Here is a 20,624-nt window from a genome sequence, read left to right on the forward strand (position 1 = left end):
AATTCAAGCCCACAGCGTTACACTGTGCCAGACCAAAGCCCTCAACTGCTGATGCTGAAACCTCAAACCAACTGTGGCCGCAGACCAGAGCGTCTGTGCAGCCGCAGACAACGGGCTAAACGAGAAAGGTTCATTTGCAGCTCTCTGGTTTAGTTATTTCTCAAAAAAGGCAACAAGACAACAACAGCTTAGGAAGTATTTTTGGCCACACATTGAATTGTACAGGCCGGACCGATGAGCTGATCGTGACCTAGATGCATGTTTAATGGGGAAGACTGTGCTGCTCCCACAGCTGAGACAAGCCGAGCGATGCTCAGCCTCGCGCTTCTCATCATCTCTCGGGCTGTCCCTACGTCTGTCCGTGCCCTGGAAGTGTAACCTGCTGCGTCGGAGAGGCTCTGGGTGCAATGCTGAACCTCTGAGCTACCCTGCAGTGCACAGCCAGCACAGCCCAGCCAGCACTGCCCGCGCTGGAGCTGGCCCTGCCCAGGTTTAGCAGCTGGGGTGGGACAGCACAAGAATCAACCTGACCTGGCACGGATGGATTTGAAAGGTTTAGTTTGACAACTCTATAAAATCACCATCCCCAGGTCTCGGTCCCTCCGTATCCTGCCAACGTGAGCTCCCCTAACCCTCGCCACGGACACCGCCCTTGCAACAGTGGCGAAGCCTCCCTGCGGGAACAATTCCCTTCCAGGAGACATCGGCTCTGACAGGTCTGGGGCAGGGGCTGCCACGGGCTGCCTGTGCTGCCGGGCCACGGGAACGCACGGCTGCAGATAAGCTGACTGGTGTGACAGGAGGAAATGGGCACAGAAGCAACAGCCTCCGCTTGGGCTGCTCTGAGCTGGGAATGTATTTCCTTGAATCACCCCATCCTTTAGCCCAGCACTGCCGCACCCTCCCGGACCAATTCCGGTGCCGGTAACCACACTTGCAGCTCTCCATGCTCCGCTGGGTGCCGGGAGCGGGGAGGAGGCAGAGCCGGAGCAGCCCATCATGGACCAATCCATGATGCAAAGCTGTCAAAACAGTTTGATACCAATAACTACAATCCTTGGCCCCCTCCAACCCAGGCTCTCACCGCTGCGGCACAGGCACCATGCCCGGCACCCTGCCCAGGGCATCCCCAGCCACGCTGCCACACCTGGCAGGTGTTTATACCAGATGCTGCTTGGGAGCAAGGGACAGGCTGGATCGACCACGCCACAGCGCAGCGCGCCAGTGCCGTCTTCCCAAACCGGTCTTGGCTGTTGGCCGCGCAGTGGGGAAGCAGTGTAGGAGGGACCTGGCTGGTCCCTGCACCCCAGCCTGGGGATGGCACAGCCCTGTGCCGACCTGAGCATCCCCGCAGCCCCCGTAAGCCCTACGGAAGCTGCTTCTACACACAGAGCTGTCAGCAGCTCCTGTGTTTCTCGGTCTGTCCTCTCGGGAGGACAGGATCTCGTAGGCAAAAGCCTCCCCTCCCCATCTGGCTGCAAGTTTGCATGAGCAACCTTTGTGCATGCCAGCGTTGAGCCCCTTCCCTGCACACTCACCCCCTGTTTGCAGGCACTGGCAGCGGGCTGTGGTGCCATCCATACCAAAAGGCACAGAGAAGAGCAGATTCCCTGGTAAGTTAAACCCACCAGGAGCAGAAACCAGCTGTGCCTACCGTACGGTGCTTCGCCGTGCTGGGGAAGGGCGAGGAAGAAGCATTTTCCTCCCGGTGCCGCACCGATGCTCCAGAGACATGGGGTACGGCCAGACCCTGTGGGCAACGCCGCAGTGCTGCCCACGGGGAGCGGTGCTGGCAGCACACGCGGCTCCTTGCCGGCATGGGTAGGAGCAGTGTGTCTCCCGCGGGCAGGCACCGCTCCTCTTCCATCCCTCCGATCCCACCGAGCTGCCCCAGCGAGGGTGGATTTTGCAGGCTGGCCAAGCCCTGGGCTGTGGATGCCTCCGGGCATGACACAGGGCAGATGACCGAGGGACATTCATCTTTGGTTTAACATCTCTCACAGCATCACTTCTTGTTTCAGCACGGGAACCAGAGGTCACTTCCCATCACTCTTCCGTTGCCTCAGCAGGGCAGGAAAATCCCCAGCTGCATGTGGCCCTCTGGAAAACACCCTCCCTGCTCCGAGCTCTGCTTTCCATTTCCCTCGTTTAAAGCGCTGGGGCCAGCCCTGAAGCCCATCTGCTCCCCGCCGGCCGCTCGCAGCCGCGCCGCAGGCAGCGGAGGGAAGCGCTTTTCGGGGCTGCCAGGCACAGCCCCGCTTCTGCGCTGCGACTGGGTCCTCCCAGCCTGTGGTTAACTGTAATGGCCCCCCCCGTGAGCCCCCCACACCTCCTTCCAGCTCATAGCCCCCTGCAAACCCTGCCTGACCTGCCAGGCTGTCCCTGGCCTCGGGGAAGGACGGAGGAGCGCAGATTTCCCCAGGGGAGGCTGAAGAAGTGAGGACTTAATAAACGCCAGGATGCTCAGGATGAGACTTTTGCAGGCAGCCTGCTGCAATGAGAGCTGGAGAGCATTTTTTTATTTATTGGGGACCTCAGGCAGCTTGATTCATAGGAAACAACCTGTTCTCAGCTCCCCAGTGCAAGGGGAAGGTTAGCAAATAATTGCAGAAGCAAGAACATCGCCTATTAATGCCCTGGCAAAGCGAGGTGGAGCAGTGGTGCAGCATCTCCCCTCCCGAGCGCACAGCCTCCCTTCCACACAATGCAAAAACCCCGCCAGCATGGGAAAAACGGGGATTTTGCAGGGAAATTACCCGAGAGGTTGGTGGTGGACTCCCCTTCATCCTTAGCACCAGCTCTGCTTTAGATTTAGTCCGCTGCTTAGAAAGTGGCAGCTATGTTTTTCAGGCCTGCCTGTATAAGAGGCAAAGTTAAAAATAAATAAACCCCAGCTCCCGTGCAAAGAAAATCCCTGGATGGCCACAAAATCACAGCACATTCAGTGTGAGCCGGTGCTGAGTGGTGCAGAATCCAGCACTGACCGCCTACAATGTCCCGGTCCAAGCATCTCAACCAAGAGACAGGTCAACTAGCGATGCAAGACAAACACACGGCAAATTTTGGACTTGGGCTCTGCCTTTGCTGGCCAGCATGGGTGGCAGCTGGGGCTGGGCTTAGCAGGAACACACAGGGCCTGAGCTTAGCGTAGAGAAGCAAGTACTAAAAAAAGGAGGAAGACCAGCCGAGCTGCACTAGAGTGTCCTCGACTGGGCTGGGAAAGCTGCGTACGGATTATCGGGAGCTAGGGTGCTGATACAGGCGAAGATCTGCGAAGTCCACCGCTCCTTAACCTCACGTCCCCGAGTGCATTTGGTGTCCAAAGCAAGTGGCTTCTTGGCTAAGACCTCAACCCTTGCAAGCGGCAGCTGTACAGAGCCCAGCAGCAGCCTGACCTTCACCTGCAGGTACCACCTTGCTCCTCACCCCTTATTCCTGGACATCCCGAGTCCTTGCCTTGCCGGTGCCTAGGAGCAGGAAGGAGAGCAGAAGGGGGTACTTACAAAGACACCCAGCAGAGAATTTAAGAGCAATATCCTTTTCCCGGGACAGGATTCGGGAGGATGCGGTTCCGGCATGAGGATGCCCTGGTCACTCCTGCAAAGCGCCGGGCCAGTGCTCCGCGAGGCGGCCGGATCCTCTCCCTCTGTCATGGCTGTGGTTAAGGAGTCGAAGGGGCAGAGGATCGTAGGACGTGCATTTGCAGAGGAGGCACTACGAGGCTCTGAGGCAGCCAAGAACAAGCAGCACAGGCTGGCGAGCAGGGAGGGAGCCTGGGGGAGCGGGAACAGGCTGGGTGCTGCAGGGGCCAGTCCTGCTCCTCCAACTGTGCTGGGAGAACAAACAGCACCGCCAAGCGCTGCCTGGCTGGGCTGCCTTCCGAACGACGCAGAGAATAAACAAACGAGCTGCTGCAGTTCCCCGGTCCCCAGTTTGAGCTGGGATGATGCCACCATCCCACCGGGCTCTCAGTGGCAGCAGGTGGGGAGTGTGCTCCTGCACGGCACCCGGCGAAGAGCCCCACGTAGAAGGCGGTTTCATGGGTACGAATGGGCAGATCCCCGGGGTGGCAGGGATCCATCCCCACTGCCTGCCCCAGGCTCGGGGAGTCCCTGTGCCTCTGTGCCTGTCCATACCATGCAGACCCCCACGTTTCCTAATTTGACACCACATCCTCTGGGTTGGGGACTGTCCCTTGTGCCCTGGGCTTGCAGGTCACCGGGAGGGACACCTCTGCAGAGATGATTCAATGACCATCCCTCATGGGTGAAGCTATTCAGGGCCCTGCCTACGCTTGAAGAATCTTTGGAAAAATTCCCGCTGTTGTTTTTACTGGAGGGAGTAACCCCGGGAGCTCCAGCAATGGTGCTGCTATGTCACTTGCTGGGTGACACAGCATTGAAACCACCAGCAGCACCCCCAGCCCATGCTGCAGCTGGGTTTTGACACCTCTAACAGGGTGCTTGGGCAACCGGAGGGGATTTTCGGCAGCTTATGTAGGAAGGGTTTGAGGGGGAAGGCAGGGAGAGGCAGAGCTGCAGCCGCAGCGGGGCGAGGAGTCACAAGGCAGGACCCTGCTTTGCTCATCCTGACTCAGGAGCCAAATCCTGCTCTCAGCTACAACCCAGCCGCCTTCCCACGGCAGCAGGGGATGGGCAGGACAGACTGCGGGACGGACATGGACCCTTGCTCCCCCAATCCTGCCCTGTCCACCCTGGGCATCCATCCTGCACACCAGCCGCCTGCTCGACCCAAATCCCCGGGGGGCAGGCGGCAAGGCGGCGTTCAGCGCCTGCCGGTTGGGGAGCGGGAGCTGCTGGTGGGCTGGAAACAACAGCCATATGTCAACGAAGGCTGAGGAACACGATGTCTTTTGCTAGGGGGTGAATCAGTACGAGAGTCTGATATTCTTCTTCTCCTGAATTAATTAAGCAGCAATCTCGGGTATCTTTGTCTTCACAGCTATTATCTGCTTTTCCCAAACTGCTCCTCGAAGCACCATCCCGATGGGAGCGAGGGAATGAGTTCCCACCACCCCCCTGCACTCACAGACTCTCATTCCCCTGTGACACGTGAGGAAACGGAGCCAGAGAGGTGGGGGCCAACCTGGACACGAGTACTCTCGCACCTCCAGTTTCGTGATGCCCGGTTTGCAGCAGAAGTCAGCAGTTCTCCCCCAAAACCCTTGGCACTTGTAGGGTCTCCACACATCGGTGCTCCCCGGCTCACACCACTGGGACCCTGGCCGGATGCCGGGGGATGCCTGGCTGCGGGGCTGCAGGGAGGGCAGCTTTACACTGCCCATCTTTACACTGTTCCATCTATTCACTTTTGTAGTCACTGCTGGCCTATTTTAGCTCCTTCCTCTGGGATTTTAACACCAGAACTTGCCCCGACTTTGGGTGAGAGGGGAGGATGTGCTTTGCCTCTGTCAGCAAATCCTCCTGAAGAGATGCAAGAGACTTCACCCAATGCATGGCAATGTTGGCCCTAGTTCCCAGCTGGGAAAACCGAGGCAGGGAGCAAGGGGAAACCCCCGGCCGGGTTAGACATGAGGGGACAGCAACCAAAGCAGTGAGACTTGAAGGTCCTGCATCCCCTTAGCTGCTGCCAGCTCCTCCGGGATCCTTAGGTGCTCAGCACCTTCAGAAAGCAGGCTACCTGCTCAGGAGCTCAGCTTCAAGCTTCTGGTTTTAGGATCGCTGACCCCAGCGCCACAAAATTCCCATCAAAAGTGAGTTTTAGGGGCAGCAAAGCACTCGCCAGCATCCCACCATCAGAGCCATCCCAGCGCGCCCAGCCGACCCCCCTTGCCACCACCACGTCCTCACCCACCGCAGGGAGAAAGGATACTCAAGAATCGCCGTGGAGCAAACCCGGCTTCCTACCGGCAAGTCGCCAGCCGTGGGGCATCTCCCCTCCGAGCTGGAGCCAGGCTGGGGCTGCTCAGCACCCCGATGGGCCACGCCGGCCCTAGGCGGGTCATGGCTGGGTTGCGCGGAGTCCCCGTCCTTGTCCCTGTCCCAGTTGTCGACTGAGTCCAGTTCTGGGTAACCGGAGCCGTAAGAAACCACGTCCCCGCCCTGAAACCGAAGGCGGTCGGATGCCGGCGGGGCCAGAGGGAGCCAGGGCTGAGCTGGACACGCTGCAGCCAGAAAGCAGATGCCTGAGCAGGGGAGATGAACTTTGCCTGATGGCCCCGAGCTGCCGGGGCAAGGGCTGAGCCATCCAGCAGCCTCCCGGCCACCACTCGCCCAAAGCCCTCCATGCCTATGGGCCGCAGCCACCCCAGGGGTGGATGCTCAGAAACTGCGGGTTTCTCCCTGCTGACCATAATCCGCCTCGCCCTGATATAGCCACTGACCCGGCGGGCATCTAAATTTAGCGGGACGAATCCCGCCCTGCGGTCGGAGCGCTGGTGCCCTTGAGGCAGGAGGGGCCGGGGCCGTAAGGACAGGTCCCCCTGCGAGGCAGAGCCCCAGGACCGCAGACCACCTCCCGCCAAGGCTGGGCCGGCGGCAGGGCAGCGGCGGGAGCGGGAGGAGGCGGGAGCGGGGAAATGGCAACCCGGGCTACGAGCCCCTAAGTAAGGGCGGCTCGCAGCCGCTCAGCAGCCGGCCTGGCCCGCAAGCCCAAAGCCGAGACGTGGCACGAAGCCCCCCCCGCCTCCCCGCCCTCCCCCCCCCCCCGTGTCTCACGGGAGAAGCGTCCACGCCGGGGGCCCGGGCGGCGGCGGGAGGGGCACGGGGGCGGCGGGCGGCGGCGGCACCTGGGGCTGTCGCTTGCCGAGGGACGGCGAGGGAGGCGGGCGGGGGGGCCGGCGGGGGCCGGGCCCGGCCCTCGCATCCCTCGGGGGACGCTCCGCGGGTCCGAGCCGCGCTGCCGGCCGGGGCTGAGCACTTGCACTCGTGACACTTGTGAAGGGATCCCTCTGGGGTGCCGGGGAGAAGCCGGCTGGGGGTGCGCACAGACGGACGGACGGACGGACGGACACCCGCGCACGCCGGTGCGGTAACGCTGCCCTCTAACGGCCACCGGCCCCGCAGCCAGCCCGGTCGCACGGGCTCCCTCCCGCTCGCCCCGGCTCCCTCCCGCTCGCCCCCTGCCGCTGCTCGGTGTGGGTTGCAGGGCCTCGGGGGGACCCCGAGACCCCGGCGCTACGCGGGGGCTCACCTGGGCGTGGACCATGCCGCAGGCCCCGCAGGCGGCCGCGCAGCTCCCTGGCAGCACCAGGCACAAAACCCCGCGGCCGTCCCCGTCCAGCTCCGGACGCCCCAACGGGGAGAGGGCCGAGGGTCCCCCCGGGATGCTCTGCCCCGCCAGCACCGGCACTCGGTTGACCGCACGGCCGCGGGGGATCGGGGTCTGCGGAGAGACCCTACAGCCGCTGCTGCCAGCGCCGGGGCCTCGGCGGCCGTCCCAGCCGGTAATGCCCGTCTGCCCGCCTCTCCCACAAGGCGCTGGCGGGTCACCAGGAGGAGATTAGTGAGATACGGAGAAAGCTCTCCAGCATGCTCCCATTGCCATGCGTGGTCCCCGTCTGCAGCCTCCCCCTGCCCCAACCATGCTGCTGCCACCACCGCCGTCACACGTGCCACCGTGTCTGCAAGCCGGCACGTCCTTGTGTGAAACACCAACGCCAGCCACGTGCTCCTTCGGACACACCAACACCAACGTATGCCCCAAATACACCACCTCGCTTTGGCTAAGCAAGCGAGCCACGCACAACGGGATGCGCAGGAGAGCGGCTGCTTGAAATCCAGCGGTGCTCCTGGCTGCTGGTCCCCGCAGCCCCGGAGAAGCAGCTCCCCCAGCCCACCCAACGGGCTCGCCGGTGAGCGGAGATCTGTGTTAGGGCAAAGCAGAGAGCACCCGCCCCACGGGCACGCATGGCACGGCTGCGGTTCTTGGAGCAGAGTCAACCGGCAAAAACATCAGTCCCAAGCTGCGTGCAATTGCCAGCGGGAGGCAGGGGACGTCTGGGCCACCGCACTGTCATCCCACCCGCACCAGGAGCTGCTCTTTGCACGCACAAGGTGGGCAGAGTGTGGCGGGGAAGGCTGTGGGGGGAAGCCATGAACACGTGTGCTCCAGGTGGGCATCACCCCGTAAAGCAAAGCCTTGTCCCCAGCTCGGTCCCTGACGTGCGGTGCTGGTGACAGACCCCCAGCCCCAGTTGGGGGTCACCCCTCAGTGACGCTCCCTGCGACAGGCAGCTGTGCCAGGGCACGGGGCAGCTGCAGGTGCAGGCAGCGCGTGGGCAGCGCAGGGGCACGCGAGGCATCTCTCCGATTACACCGCGAGCCCCAGCCAGAACCAGCGCCTGGCACCGAATGCCCATCTGTGCCGTGGTCCCGCTCACTTCCTCCAGCCACCCCATCTGCTCCCCACAGCCACAGCACCCTGTGAGTTGCCTCTTGAGGGGACTTAGGGGGTGAAGGGGGCTGGAACCGTGTGTGCTCAGCCCCAGCAGGGCTGAGGGTGGCCCAGTGCCGGCAGGGATCGCAGGGTGAGGAACCGGTGCAGGTGAAGGTAGGGAAGGGAAAACTGCAGGAACCTAATTAAGAAAAAAAAAAGAAAAAAAAAAATCAATAGCTGTTCAAAAAGCGCTTGCTGAGGCTGAGTGATCCCACGAGGGATTAATCCAGCGTGCACTCAGGCCCTTATGCAACGGATGCAAAATTCAGCATGAAAATTCTGGGGGAAAAACGGCTCTTTCACATGGGCCCCGTGCATCCCTGGGGCAGCAGCTTCCAAACTGAGGGTGAAACGGGGAGGAGGTAGAGGTGCCTGACCCTGGCGGGACAGGGCAGAGGCGATGTAAAGCGATTACTGGCCCAAAGCCCAGGTGCAAACCCGCCTGCTGGGCTCCCGCAGAGCCCTGCTGGGTGCACTCGAGCCCAGGGCATGGCAGCACCAGCCGTCCCTGCGGAAGAGGAGCCGGTTTGCTGCGGGCAGGAGGCTGGGTTTCCTGAGAGCTATGGAAAAATAATACGGCATGAGAATATCACATAGCTCTTGTTTCTCTAAATAGGTTATTTTTCCACTGCCCCACAAAGGCCCCAGTATAGTCTCTCTTCTTATTACTCTTTGTGTCATATGCAGTTAATTATTCATCCCCTTTTCGTGCTCTTTGTGCTGCTCTGCGAGCAGACATGGACCCGCTCTGCTCTCGCCTCTCTCCGGGTGCTTCTGTCCCGGTGTGAACTGCTTCAGCTCGAAGCTTCGGCCGTAACCCCAGAGGGCTCAGCGGGACTGGACTCCTTGCAAGGCCGATGCCACGGGCCAGATGGAAGAAATTTTGGCTGCAGGTGCTCAAATTAACAACTTGAATGGCCACTGGCCCTGCTCAGGCACTTGGTCTGGGTGCGGCGTGGGGACTGCCAGGGAAGGGTCAGGGTGCCCTGATTTGCACACAGTAAAGGGGGGAGAGGAGGACCTGGGCAGCCATTTTTTGGGAATACAATGACGTGTTTATCCTCTGGGACCAGATTCCCACGTCCTGGCGGTGGCCCCATCCCCACACGGCTGTGGCAGGGGAGCAGCCCTGGCACCCGCTGCAAGCCACGAGCGTCAGCTGCAGCTCGGTGCTGAAACAGCCGAGTGAAAAGAGAAAGAAAAAGTATCTGGTTGATGCTCTTTCCATTAGCTCAGAGGGCAACAGAAGTCTCCAGGTCAGATTTCCCTCTCAGAGACTCAGTGCCAAAGAGAGAGGAGCGGCTGGGTGGGGGGGTGTGGGAAGCATCGCTCCCAGCCCCTGCACCCGCTGGGTCCCGCTGCTCAGGAGGAGCGCGTGGACCTGACACCCCTGCCGCTATCCCACCCTGGCAGCTCTGCCCAGCCACTGCCACCCTATTACACAGCTATCCTGTAAAAGCCACCCAGCCACCACCCACGAGCCCCCACAGGGTGCCTAAGCCTGCCTGGCCATCTCCCCACCCCAAGCCCTACTGCTTTGCCAATTCACTGCTGGCATTTTTCAGGTAAATTAAGAAAAAAAGAGGATGCATCTAGCCCTCAGGGCTGCAGAGAGTGGTTTTAAAGTGTGACACCCCCCGAGCTCCAAAGGCCAAGGAGGGAAGCCAACACAGAGAATCCCACTGGCACCCGGAGCACTTCTCACCGCCTGCACCTTGTCCTCAGCGTGCCGTGCCGCTGCGCTAATCTCAGCTGTTTCATAATTAACGGGGCTAAACACTAGATGGAAATCTATTAGTGCTGCACAGAGCGGTTTAAAAATCACTTTGGATGGGACCAATTTGCAGCCCCCCTGCTGAGCTGGGGGCTCTTTTATCTTGGAGGAGACCGCAAGATAAAAGGGTAAAACAAACTGGTCTTGGTGGGGTTTTCCAGATGGGTTACCCCATTACCCCATTGCCGGTGCCATCTGCCCATGCCATCGCCTACTTGCCGGCAGCGTCTGCCCACCTGGTGCCAGCTTGCTGGTGGCATCTGCCCACGCCATCGCCAGCTTGCCAGTGGCATCTGCCTGGCCATCGCCTGCTTGCTGGTGGCATCTGCCCACGCCATCGCCAGCTTGCCAGTGGCATCTGCTCGGCCATCGCCTGCTTGCTGGTGGCGTCTGCCCACGCCATCACCAGCTTGCCAGTGGCATCTGCTCGGCCATCGCCTGCTTGCTGGTGGCGTCTGCCCACGCCATCACCAGCTTGCCAGTGGCATCTGCCTGGCCATCGCCTGCTTGCTGGTGGCGTCTGCCCACGCCATCACCAGCTTGCCTGAGCCTTCTTTGGTTGCTCGAGCCCATTCAGGACCCCTCTAATGGTGTCACGATGCCTATCAATGCCTTCAAGGTTGCCCTTAGCACACTTTTAGCTTTGTAGCTGACCTTGCACCCCTCTTGTTCCCTCAGAAGACTTCAGTCCATGTCTGTGACCCAGCCCAGGCAATCTGTCCTCTCTTCCCTCTAGCTGTGCCTCTATTCATTCCCCGGCCCTCTGATAACATGTTTACTTGGTTCAGATCCCCTCTGGATTTAATCGTCGTGTCCCCAGTCCTTTTTCTGTCTCTCTGGCTCCCTCAGGACATTTTTTCTCCCAGTCATGATGCCTCCCGAGACCTTCCTTGTGCTCCACATCCATCTTGTAGCAATTTGAGCTGTAGAGCACTCATTTGTTCCTCTATGCTATCTAGGGTTCCTGTGTTCAGTCCCTGGCCACCCGAGACCACCTGTACTCTAAGACAGGTTGTACTAAGGTAAAATTGTACCAACAGTTCAATCTTTCAGAGGCGCAAAGTTTTGTATCTTTTGCTATTGGGTTTGATGTAATGTTGTACACAGCGATTTGAGATGTCTTCTTATAGGTGGATCCATCCAGCATCCTACTTTTATTTCCTGGCCTGTCACTCCCCAGAGTTGGAGAAGTTGGTCAAAACCCTTAGGATCCTTGCTCCATTCATTTTCTCAATATACTTGAGTTCCGTGCGTTACTACAATTAAGAGGGCCAAGTCTTTACTAGAATTTGGTCCCGTACTTCTGGTATATGTAACAAGGGCTTGGGACCATGGCCTCTCTAGGGTTCTTTGAGTAAGGCTCCTTAGTAAAACGAGGGGAGTATTCAGAGTAGGCACTGACATCATTGTGATAGGTTTAGTGATTCTGAGAGCTATTGTTCCTAATATTACGTTGCGTCCCTTCAGAGCGTTCCATCTGCATGACATTTTAACATCATAACGTCCCTTCACTGTGGCATGTATTGAGCAATGCCTTACGTTACAGCACTTTCTATACGGCGTGTAAGAGTTATTGTGAATAATCATAACATACATATATCTCTCATTAACAGGTGGTTGTGCTTTACAAGCCACGTTTATATTGCTGTCTGTTGGTGGCTTATCTGTGTTGACACAATTGTGGCTGATTTCTTGATTGAAAATTAAGTTGAGACAGGTGGGTGTTTGTGGGGAAGCAAGTATTATTGAAATCTTCAACAGCCGTGGGACGACGGATCTTATTTTCATCTTGGAAGAGACCGCAAGATAAAAGCATAAAACAAACTGGTCTCGGTGGGGTTTTCCAGGCAGGTTATCCCATTAGAAAGAAGAAAAAATCCAACGTGCGCTAATTCTGTGTTTTGCACCGCTGCTGTCAGTAGCTTCCCAGGCAAGTGGGCCACGAGGTTTAGTTAGAGTCATAGGTACAGTTCCAATTTGTGGTAAATTTACCATGAGAGGTTGTCCTGACTGTAATGCATGCTATCAGATATTTTCTTTCATCAGGAGGTGGAGCACCAGGTTTAGTTTTTGTAAAGAATACTCGGCTCCCAGGGCTCCCAGTGGGCCCATGCTGATTATTCAATTGATCAAGTATTTTGGAAAGTTGAATATCCCACTGGGCCTCGTGTGGCTTAAGGCTCCTTTAAAGGCTTAAGCCATTAGCTCTTTCTACCATCCCCTTTGATTGAGGATAGTAGGAGGAATGGAATACCCACTGAATTTGGAATATCTGTCTCAGGCCGTTGCCAGCTTGCCGGCGGCGTCTGCCCATGGACGCCTGGCGCTGGGCTGCCTGGGATCCCCTCCGACGCCGCACCGGGGGTCCCACCCCGCTGGCACAGAGCTCTTGCCAGGTCCCTTTCTCTCTCCCTCAAATCCTGCTCTGGGAATCGGACCGGGACACGTCCCTGCCTTCACTTCCCCGCGAGAGGAGCATCAACCCCAGCAGCCTCTGGACCCAACTCGCTCCCGGGCAGGGGCTGCCGTCCACCGTCCCGCACACCCGGTGCCACCAGCGCTGCCCCGAGGGACAGTCTCCTCCCGACAGCATTTTGGGGTGCTCCGCACCCAGTCCTGCCCCAGCCCCCCGGCGCGGGCTCGTGCCCCCCAGCTGCCCAAAGATGCCCCCGTGGCGCAGCCCTACCTTATCGGCCAGGCACTCGGTGTCCTCGGTGAGCAGGTAGACGGTCCCGCTCTCAGCCAGGAGGATGGCAGTGTCGGTGGTGGAGGAGGACCTGGGGCGGCCCTGGTGCTGATGCAGGATGGCGGTGAGGCTGCTGTCCTGGGGGGCCTTGCGGACGAGGTGGGGGCTCCCCTTCTGGGGCTCCAGCGAGCCGCTCTTGGCCCGCCGGCTGCCGCTGTGCAGGCTGGTGCCACGCTTGATGGAGGGGCGAGAGCGGATCTGCTGCAGCACCCGGTTGAAGGCGGTGGGACGTGCCGGGAGGTCGTGCAGGGACATGGCGTAGGAGACGCGGTGCATCTCCGGGGACCGCTCCTTCTCGTCGGGGGAGTCGTGGTCGGACATGCCGTAGTGCGGCGGCAGCGAATCCTGCGAGTTCTGGTGCTCCCGCTCCCGTGACCGCCGGCGGCTGTGGAAAAGGTGCTTCAGGCCATGGCCAAACATGGACCCTTCGGACAGCTGCTGGATTTTCTGCAGAAGAGGAGAGAAAACAACCCCTGTTACTGTCAGGAAGGGACGGCATCGCCCCGCTTTGGCACACACAGCTCTGACGGATGGTGCCCACGCTGACACCAAACCAAAACACGAAGCTCAAGGGATTAAAGAGCTTCTGGAGGGCTCTGGGGACCCCACAGCAGCCCAAAGGGATCTGCGAAAGGGAACAAGCCTTGTTGCCGGCACTGCACTTTATACCCATGGAAAAGTACTGAACAATAGTGGCCATTTGATGGCACGCAGGGCTGAGCATGTGTCCTGGTTTCGGCTGGGATAGAGTTAATTTTCTTCCTAGTAGCTGGTATAGTGCAGTGCTTTGGATTTTAGTATGAGAATGATATTGATAACACGCTGATGTTTTGGCTGTCGCTAAGCGGTATTTACATTGGTCAAGGACCTTTTTTTTGTTTTTTTTTCCCCAGCTTCTCATGCTCTGCCAGGCGCCCAAGAAATGGGAGGGGGCACATCCAGGATAGTTGATCCAAACTGACCAAAGGGCTATTCCATACCATATGATGTCATGCCCAGTATATAAACTGGGGAGTTGGCAGGGGTTGCGATCGCCGCTGGGGGACTGGCTGGGCGTCGGTCGGCGGGTGGTGAGCGGTTGTATAATTTTTTTTTATTTTTTTATTTTTTTTTTTTCCCCTTTCCCTTTTGTTTCCCTCCCTTGGGTTTTGTTCCTCTTTCTCTCTCATTGTATTCCTTCTCAGTATAATTCATTATTATTATTATTATTATTATTATTATTTTGTTCCAATTATTAAACTGTTCTTGTCTCAACCCACGAGTTTTCTTACTTTTGCTCTTCCGATTCTCTCCCCCATCCCACTGGGCGGGAAAGTGAAGAAGCAGCTGTGTGGTGCTTAGTTGCCAGCTGGGGCTAAACCACGACAGTCCTTTTGGCGCCTTAACGTGGGGCTCGAAGGGTTGAGATAATAACAGATTAACCAAGTGTATTAAGGAATTCAGATCTGTTAGTAGTTGTGGGACGTGATATTGATCCATCTGTTCCTAGCATTGGTTTACCTGATCTGCACCATGCTCATTTTTTGCTGTACATGTTAAAGATCGGTGTTGGTTTTTGCAGTTTGCTGTGCTCTGCTTTAATTGGTGATGTTTTGCCTGTGAGATTTGTTATTAAAACAGTGACCTTGGGTTTATTTTGGTATCTAAGTGCTGTACTGAAACCGTTATTGTATGTCGGGTATCAGCTTATGGAGACAATTCGCAATTATACCTCTGCCTCTGAGAGGTTTTTATGGAGAAATGCAGAATTGTACCTTCACTACTTTCTTCTACAATGCTTCCTCCTTCATTACAATAACTTTTCAGTATTTTGAACAACCTTGGGTAGTTAAGATACTTCTATTGGTATTGCTTGGGAATATTGTTTCGATCTTGTCCAAGGTTAGTAAGCAATTTAAGAACATAATTCAGAGATCTGCCCCAAGGCTGGATAGTTATGAGTGGCAGGGTGTGTGGGATAGCATGGGCAAATGCCTAGGACAGTGGGCACCTCCAGTGTTTTGGAACTTCACCCCTGAACAAGTGCAGAATCCTGAAAAATTAGTAGACTATTTGGAAAAAGTATGCTGTCACCCTGGCAATTCTAGGGAGACACAAATCACTGCCATGTGCTGGGGTCTGGCCCATGCCTACCGAGCCCTGTTCAACACTATTCAGTACCCTCAAGGATCCGGTGGCAAAATGCCAGGCACTGCAGCTGCTCCAGTCCCCCCTGCGACAGGCACTGCGGCTGTTCCGACTACCCCTGCGACAGGCACTGCGGCTGTCCCGATTACCCCTGCAACAGGCACTACGGCTGCTCCAGCCCCCTGCGACAGGCACTGCGGCTGTCCCGATTACCCTGCGACAGGCACTACGGCTGCTCCAGCCCCCCTGCGACAGGCACTGCGACTATTCCGGCTACCCTGCGACAGGCACTGCGGCTGTTCCGACTACCCTGCGACAGGCGCTGCGGCTGTCCCGATTACCCTGCGACAAGCACTGCGGCTGTCGATTACCCCTGCGACAGGCGCTGCGGCTGTCCCGATTACCCTGCGACAGGCACTACGGCTGCTCCAGCCCCCCCTGCGACAGGCACTGCGACTATTCCGGCTACCCCTGCGACAGGCACTACGGCTGTTCCGACTACCCCTGCGACAGGCACTGCAGTTGCAGCTGCTCCGGATAACTCCGTTACAAGCATTGCGGTTCAAACAGGGAACGAACCCGTGTCAGTATCAGTCGCCCCTATACATAAAAAGAAATCCTGGAAGCGAAAGTCAACTCGTTTAGAAAGGGAAGATGAAAGAGCAGGGCTATCACAGGGAGAGGAAGAGGAAGAACTCGTAAATGAGACAGAAACCACCCGATCCCTATCCCTAAGTGAGCTGCGAGATATGCGAAAAGATTTCAGCCGTCGTCCAGGGGAGCACATTGTCACCTGGCTGCTCCGATGCTGGGATAGTGGGGCCAGTAGCCTGGAATTGGAGGGTAAGGAAGCCAAGCAGCTGGGATCTATTTCTAGGGAAGGGGGCATTGACAAAGCAATTGGAAAAGGGGAACCAGCCCGCAGCCTCTGGAGGCGACTCCTGTCAGCTATAAAGAAAGATATCCTTTCAAGGAAGATGTTGTATATCGCCCTGGGAAATGGACCACCATGGAAAAAGGCATCCAGTACCTGAGGGAATTAGCTGTGCTGGAAGTGATTTATAGTGACCTGAACGGCGATGCGGTCACCCATAGATCCAGATGAGGTCCAGTGCACAAGACCTATGTGGCGGAAGTTGAGTACGACGCACCACCGTCGTGTGCCAACTCATTGGCAATACTGACCTGGAAAGACGGAGACGGTCCAACAGTGAATGAAGCTGCTAGTAACCTCCGGGAATATGAAGAAAGTATCTCTTCCTCCCTTGTCTCAGCTGTGGAGAAACTGTCCCAGGAGTTCCAACGGTTCAAAGAAGATATGTCCTACTCCCCACCTATACGGACCAGTGTCTCAGCTATTAGGAGTCAGCGTTCTTCTGCTCAAGAGAGGATATAGAGGGTACACACCACGGGGCACTCTATGGTTTTCCTGCGTGACCACGGAGAGGACATGAGGAAGTGGGATGGAAAGCCTACCTCAACCCTAGAGGCACGGGTACGTGAGTTGCAAGGAAAAACAATCACCAAAGGGGCATCTTCCAGGAAAATTGCTGCTCCAGTTTCCAGTGGACAATTCCCCAGACAGAGTAAAAGGGCTGATCTTACTTCTGATTTTAATGAAGAAACTCCTGACTCGTATATACAAGAAATGGGTAATGAATATTATGACCAGAATTAGGGGGCCCTGCCTCCAGCCAGGTGGAGGAAAGGGACAACCGGGTTTACTGGACTGTGTGGATTCGATGGCCTGGCACATCAGACCCACAGGAGTATAAGGCTCTAGTAGACACCGGTGCACAGTGTACCCTAATGCCATCAAGCTATATCGGGGCAGAACCCATCTGTATTTGTGGAGTGACAGGGGGATCCCAACAGCTGACTGTCTTGGAGGCTGAAGTGAGCCTAACTGGGAATGAGTGGCAAAAGCACCCCATTGTGACTGGCCCTGAGGCTCCGTGCATCCTTGGCACCAGACTACCTCAGGAGAGGGTATTTCAAGGACCCAAAAGGGTACCGGTGGGCTTTGGTATAGCTGCCTTGGAGACGGAGGAAATTAAGCAGGCTATCTACCTTGCCTGGTCTCTCAGAGGACCCTTCTGTTGTGGGGTTGCTGAGGGTTGAAGAACAACGGGTGCCAATTGCTACCACAGCGGTGCACCGGAGGCAATATCGTACCAACCCGAGACTCCCTGATTCCCATCCATGAGCTGATTCGTCGACTGGAGAGCCAAGGAGTGATCAGTAAGACTCGCTCACCTTTTAACAGTCCTATATGGCCAGTGAGAAAGTCTAATGGAGAGTGGAGACTAACAGTAGACTATCGTGGCTTGAATGAAGTCACGCCGCCCCTGAGTGCTGCTGTGCCGGACATGCTGGAACTTCAATACGAACTGGAGTCAAAAGCAGCCAAATGGTATGCTACAATTGATATTGCTAATGCGTTTTCTCAATCCCTTTGGCAGCAGAGTGCAGGCCACAGTTTGCTTTCACCTGGAGGGTGTTCAGTACACCTGGAATCGACTGCCCCAGGGGTGGAAACACAGCCCTACCATTTGCCATGGACTGATTCAGACTGCACTGGAACAGGGCGAAGCTCCAGAACATCTGCAATACATTGATGACATTATCGTGTGGGGCAATACAGCAGAGGAAGTTTTTGAGAAAGGGAAGAAAATAGTCCAGATCCTCCTGAAAGCCGGTTTTGCCATAAAACAAAGTAAGGTCAAGGGACCTGCACAGGAGATCCAGTTTTTAGGAATAAAATGGCAAGATGGACGTCGTCAGATCCCAATGGATGTGATTAACAAAATAACAGCCATGTCTCCACCAACTAGCAAAAAAGGAAACACAAGCTTTCTTAGGCGTTGTGGGTTTTTGGAGAATGCATATTCCAAATTACAGTCTGATCGTAAGCCCTCTCTACCAAGTGACCCGGAAGAAGAATGATTTCAAATGGGGCCCTGAGCAACGACAAGCTTTTGAACAAATTAAACGGGAGATAGTTCATGCAGTAGCCCTTGGGCCAGTTCGGAGCAGGGCAAGACGTAAAAAATGTGCTCTACACTGCAGCTGGAGAGAATGGCCCTACCTGGAGCCTCTGGCAGAAAGCACCAGGGGAGACTCGAGTGGCCCCTAGGGTTTGGGTCGAGGATACAGAGGATCTGAGGCCCGCTATACTCCAACTGAGAAAGAGATATTAGCAGCATATGAAGGGGTTCGAGCTGCTTCAGAAGTGGTTGGTACTGAAGCACAACTCCTCTTGGCACCTCGACTGCCGGTGCTGGGATGGATGTTCAAAGGGAGTGTCCCCTCTACACATCATGCAACTGATGCTACGTGGAGTAAGTGGGTTGCACTGATCACACAACGGGCTCGGATAGGAAACCCCAATCGCCCAGGAATCTTGGAAGTAATTATGGACTGGCCAGAAAGCAAAGGTTTCGGAATATCGCCAGAGGAGGAGGTGACGCGTGCTGAGGAGGCCCCACTGTACAATAAATTGCCAGAAAATGAGAAGCAGTATGCACTGTTCACTGATGGGTCCTGTCGTATTGTAGGAAAGCATCGGAGGTGGAAGGCTGCTGTATGAGTCCTATACGACAAGTGGTAGAAACTGCTGAAGGAGATGGTGAATCGAGCCAATTTGCAGAACTAAAAGCCATTCAGCTGGCTTTAGACATTGCTGAACGAGAAAAGTGGCCAGTGCTCTATCTCTATACTGACTCATGGATGGTGGCAAATGCCCTGTGGGAGTGGTTACAGCAATGGAAGCAGAACAATTGGCAGCGCAGAGGCAAACCCATCTGGGCTGCAGCATTGTGGCAAGATATTGCTGCCCGGGTAGAGAACCTGATTGTAAAAAGTACGTCACGTAGATGCTCACGTGCCCAAGAGTCGGGCCACTGAGGAACATCAAAATAACCAGCAGGTGGAGCAGGCTGCTAAGATTGAAGTGGCTCAGGTGGATCTGGACTGGCAACATAAGGTGAATTATTTATGGCTCGGTGGGCCCATGACACCTCAGGCCATCAAGGAAGAGATGCAACATATAGATGGGCTCGTGATCGAGGGGTGGACTTGACCATGGACACTATTGCACAGGTTATCCATGAATGTGAAACATGCGCTGCAATTAAACAAGCCAGCGGTTAAAGCCTCTGTGGTATGGAGGGCGATGGCTAAAATATAAATATGGGGAGGCCTGGCAGATCGATTATATCACACTCCCACAAACCCGCCAAGGCAAGCGCTATGTGCTTACAATGGTGGAAGCAACCACCGGATGGCTGGAAACATATCCTGTGCCCCATGCCACCGCCCGAACACTATCCTGGGCCTTGAAAAGCAAGTCCTGTGGCGACATGGCACCCCAGAAAGAATTGAGTCAGACAACGGAACACATTTTCGAAACAGCCTCATAGACACCTGGGCTAAAGAGCATGGCATTGAGTGGGTATATCACATTCCCTATCATGCACCAGCCTCTGGGAAAATTGAACGATATAATGGACTGTTAAAGACTACACTGAGAGCACTGGGTGGTGGGACATTTAAACATTGGGATACACATTTAGCAAAGGCCACCTGGTTAGTCAACATTAGAGGATCTGTCAATCGAGCTGGCCCTGCCCAATGAAAACATAAACACACTGTAGAAGGGGATAAGGTCCCTGTAGTACACATAAAAAACATACTGGGGAAGACAGTTTGGGTTACTCCTGCCTCAGGCAAAGGCAAGCCCATTCGTGGGATTGCTTTTGCTCAAGGACCGGTGTACTTGGTGGGTAATGCGAAAGGATGGGAAGTCCAATGTGTACCTCAAGGGGATTTGATTTTGGGTGAGAATAGCCAATGAACTAAATGGTATGATGTTAATTGCTATATAATACTGTGTGTCATCACTTTTATGGTTATTATACACCATATCAATGGTATTTCAATAAGGATCACCCAGATTAGTGAAAAATGAACTTCGATGAAAGCAAGCAAAGTGCAGAAGTGATGGAACCAGAACTGGCTTCAGCATCCAGAACAATCCAGAACAATTCAGATTCAGAACAATCCAGCACCATGCAGCATCTCTTCTGCCCTGAAGGACTATTATGACAGATGAAGCCCAAAGTCATGAACTAAATGACCTTAATAAACATTTTAGAAGGATGACTCATAGACCAAGGGAATGATAATTGTGTGTACATATATATATATATATATATATATACCAAGAGACAGGAAAAAAAAATGGTGGTGATTAATTGTATTAGAAAGGGTAGAACCTGGGCATGACGTAAATGGTATGGAATAAGGGGTGGATACTGTCCTGGTTTCGGCTGGGATAGAGTTAATTTTCTTCCTAGTAGCTGGTATAGTGCAGTGCTTTGGATTTTAGTATGAGAATGATATTGATAACACGCTGATGTTTTGGCTGTCGCTAAAGCGGTATTTACATTGGTCAAGGACCTTTTTTTTTTTTTTCCCCAGCTTCTCATGCTCTGCCAGGCGCCCAAGAAATGGGAGGGGGCACATCCAGGATAGTTGATCCAAACTGACCAAAGGGCT

At 55.7% G+C, this 20,624-nt stretch overlaps 1 protein-coding gene across 2 annotated transcripts in view; it reads right to left on the reverse strand.

The window, feature by feature from the left end:
• The window catches only part of TMCC2 (transmembrane and coiled-coil domain family 2), a 37,496-nt gene that overhangs the window by 8,014 nt on the left and 8,858 nt on the right, over positions 1–20,624 (reverse strand). Inside the window, exon 2 of one of the 2 annotated variants that reach the window (XM_072844850.1) lies at positions 12,879–13,385. In XM_072844850.1, the coding sequence (XP_072700951.1) occupies positions 12,879–13,385 (507 nt within the window). Of the gene's footprint in view, positions 1–2,756; positions 2,857–12,878; positions 13,386–20,624 lie in introns of those variants that run through there. The other variant, XM_072844851.1, reaches the window with a different exon arrangement.

Source organism: Ciconia boyciana, chromosome 23 (genome assembly GCF_034638445.1).
Source record: "Ciconia boyciana chromosome 23, ASM3463844v1, whole genome shotgun sequence".
Classification (NCBI taxonomy): Eukaryota; Metazoa; Chordata; class Aves; order Ciconiiformes; family Ciconiidae; genus Ciconia; species Ciconia boyciana.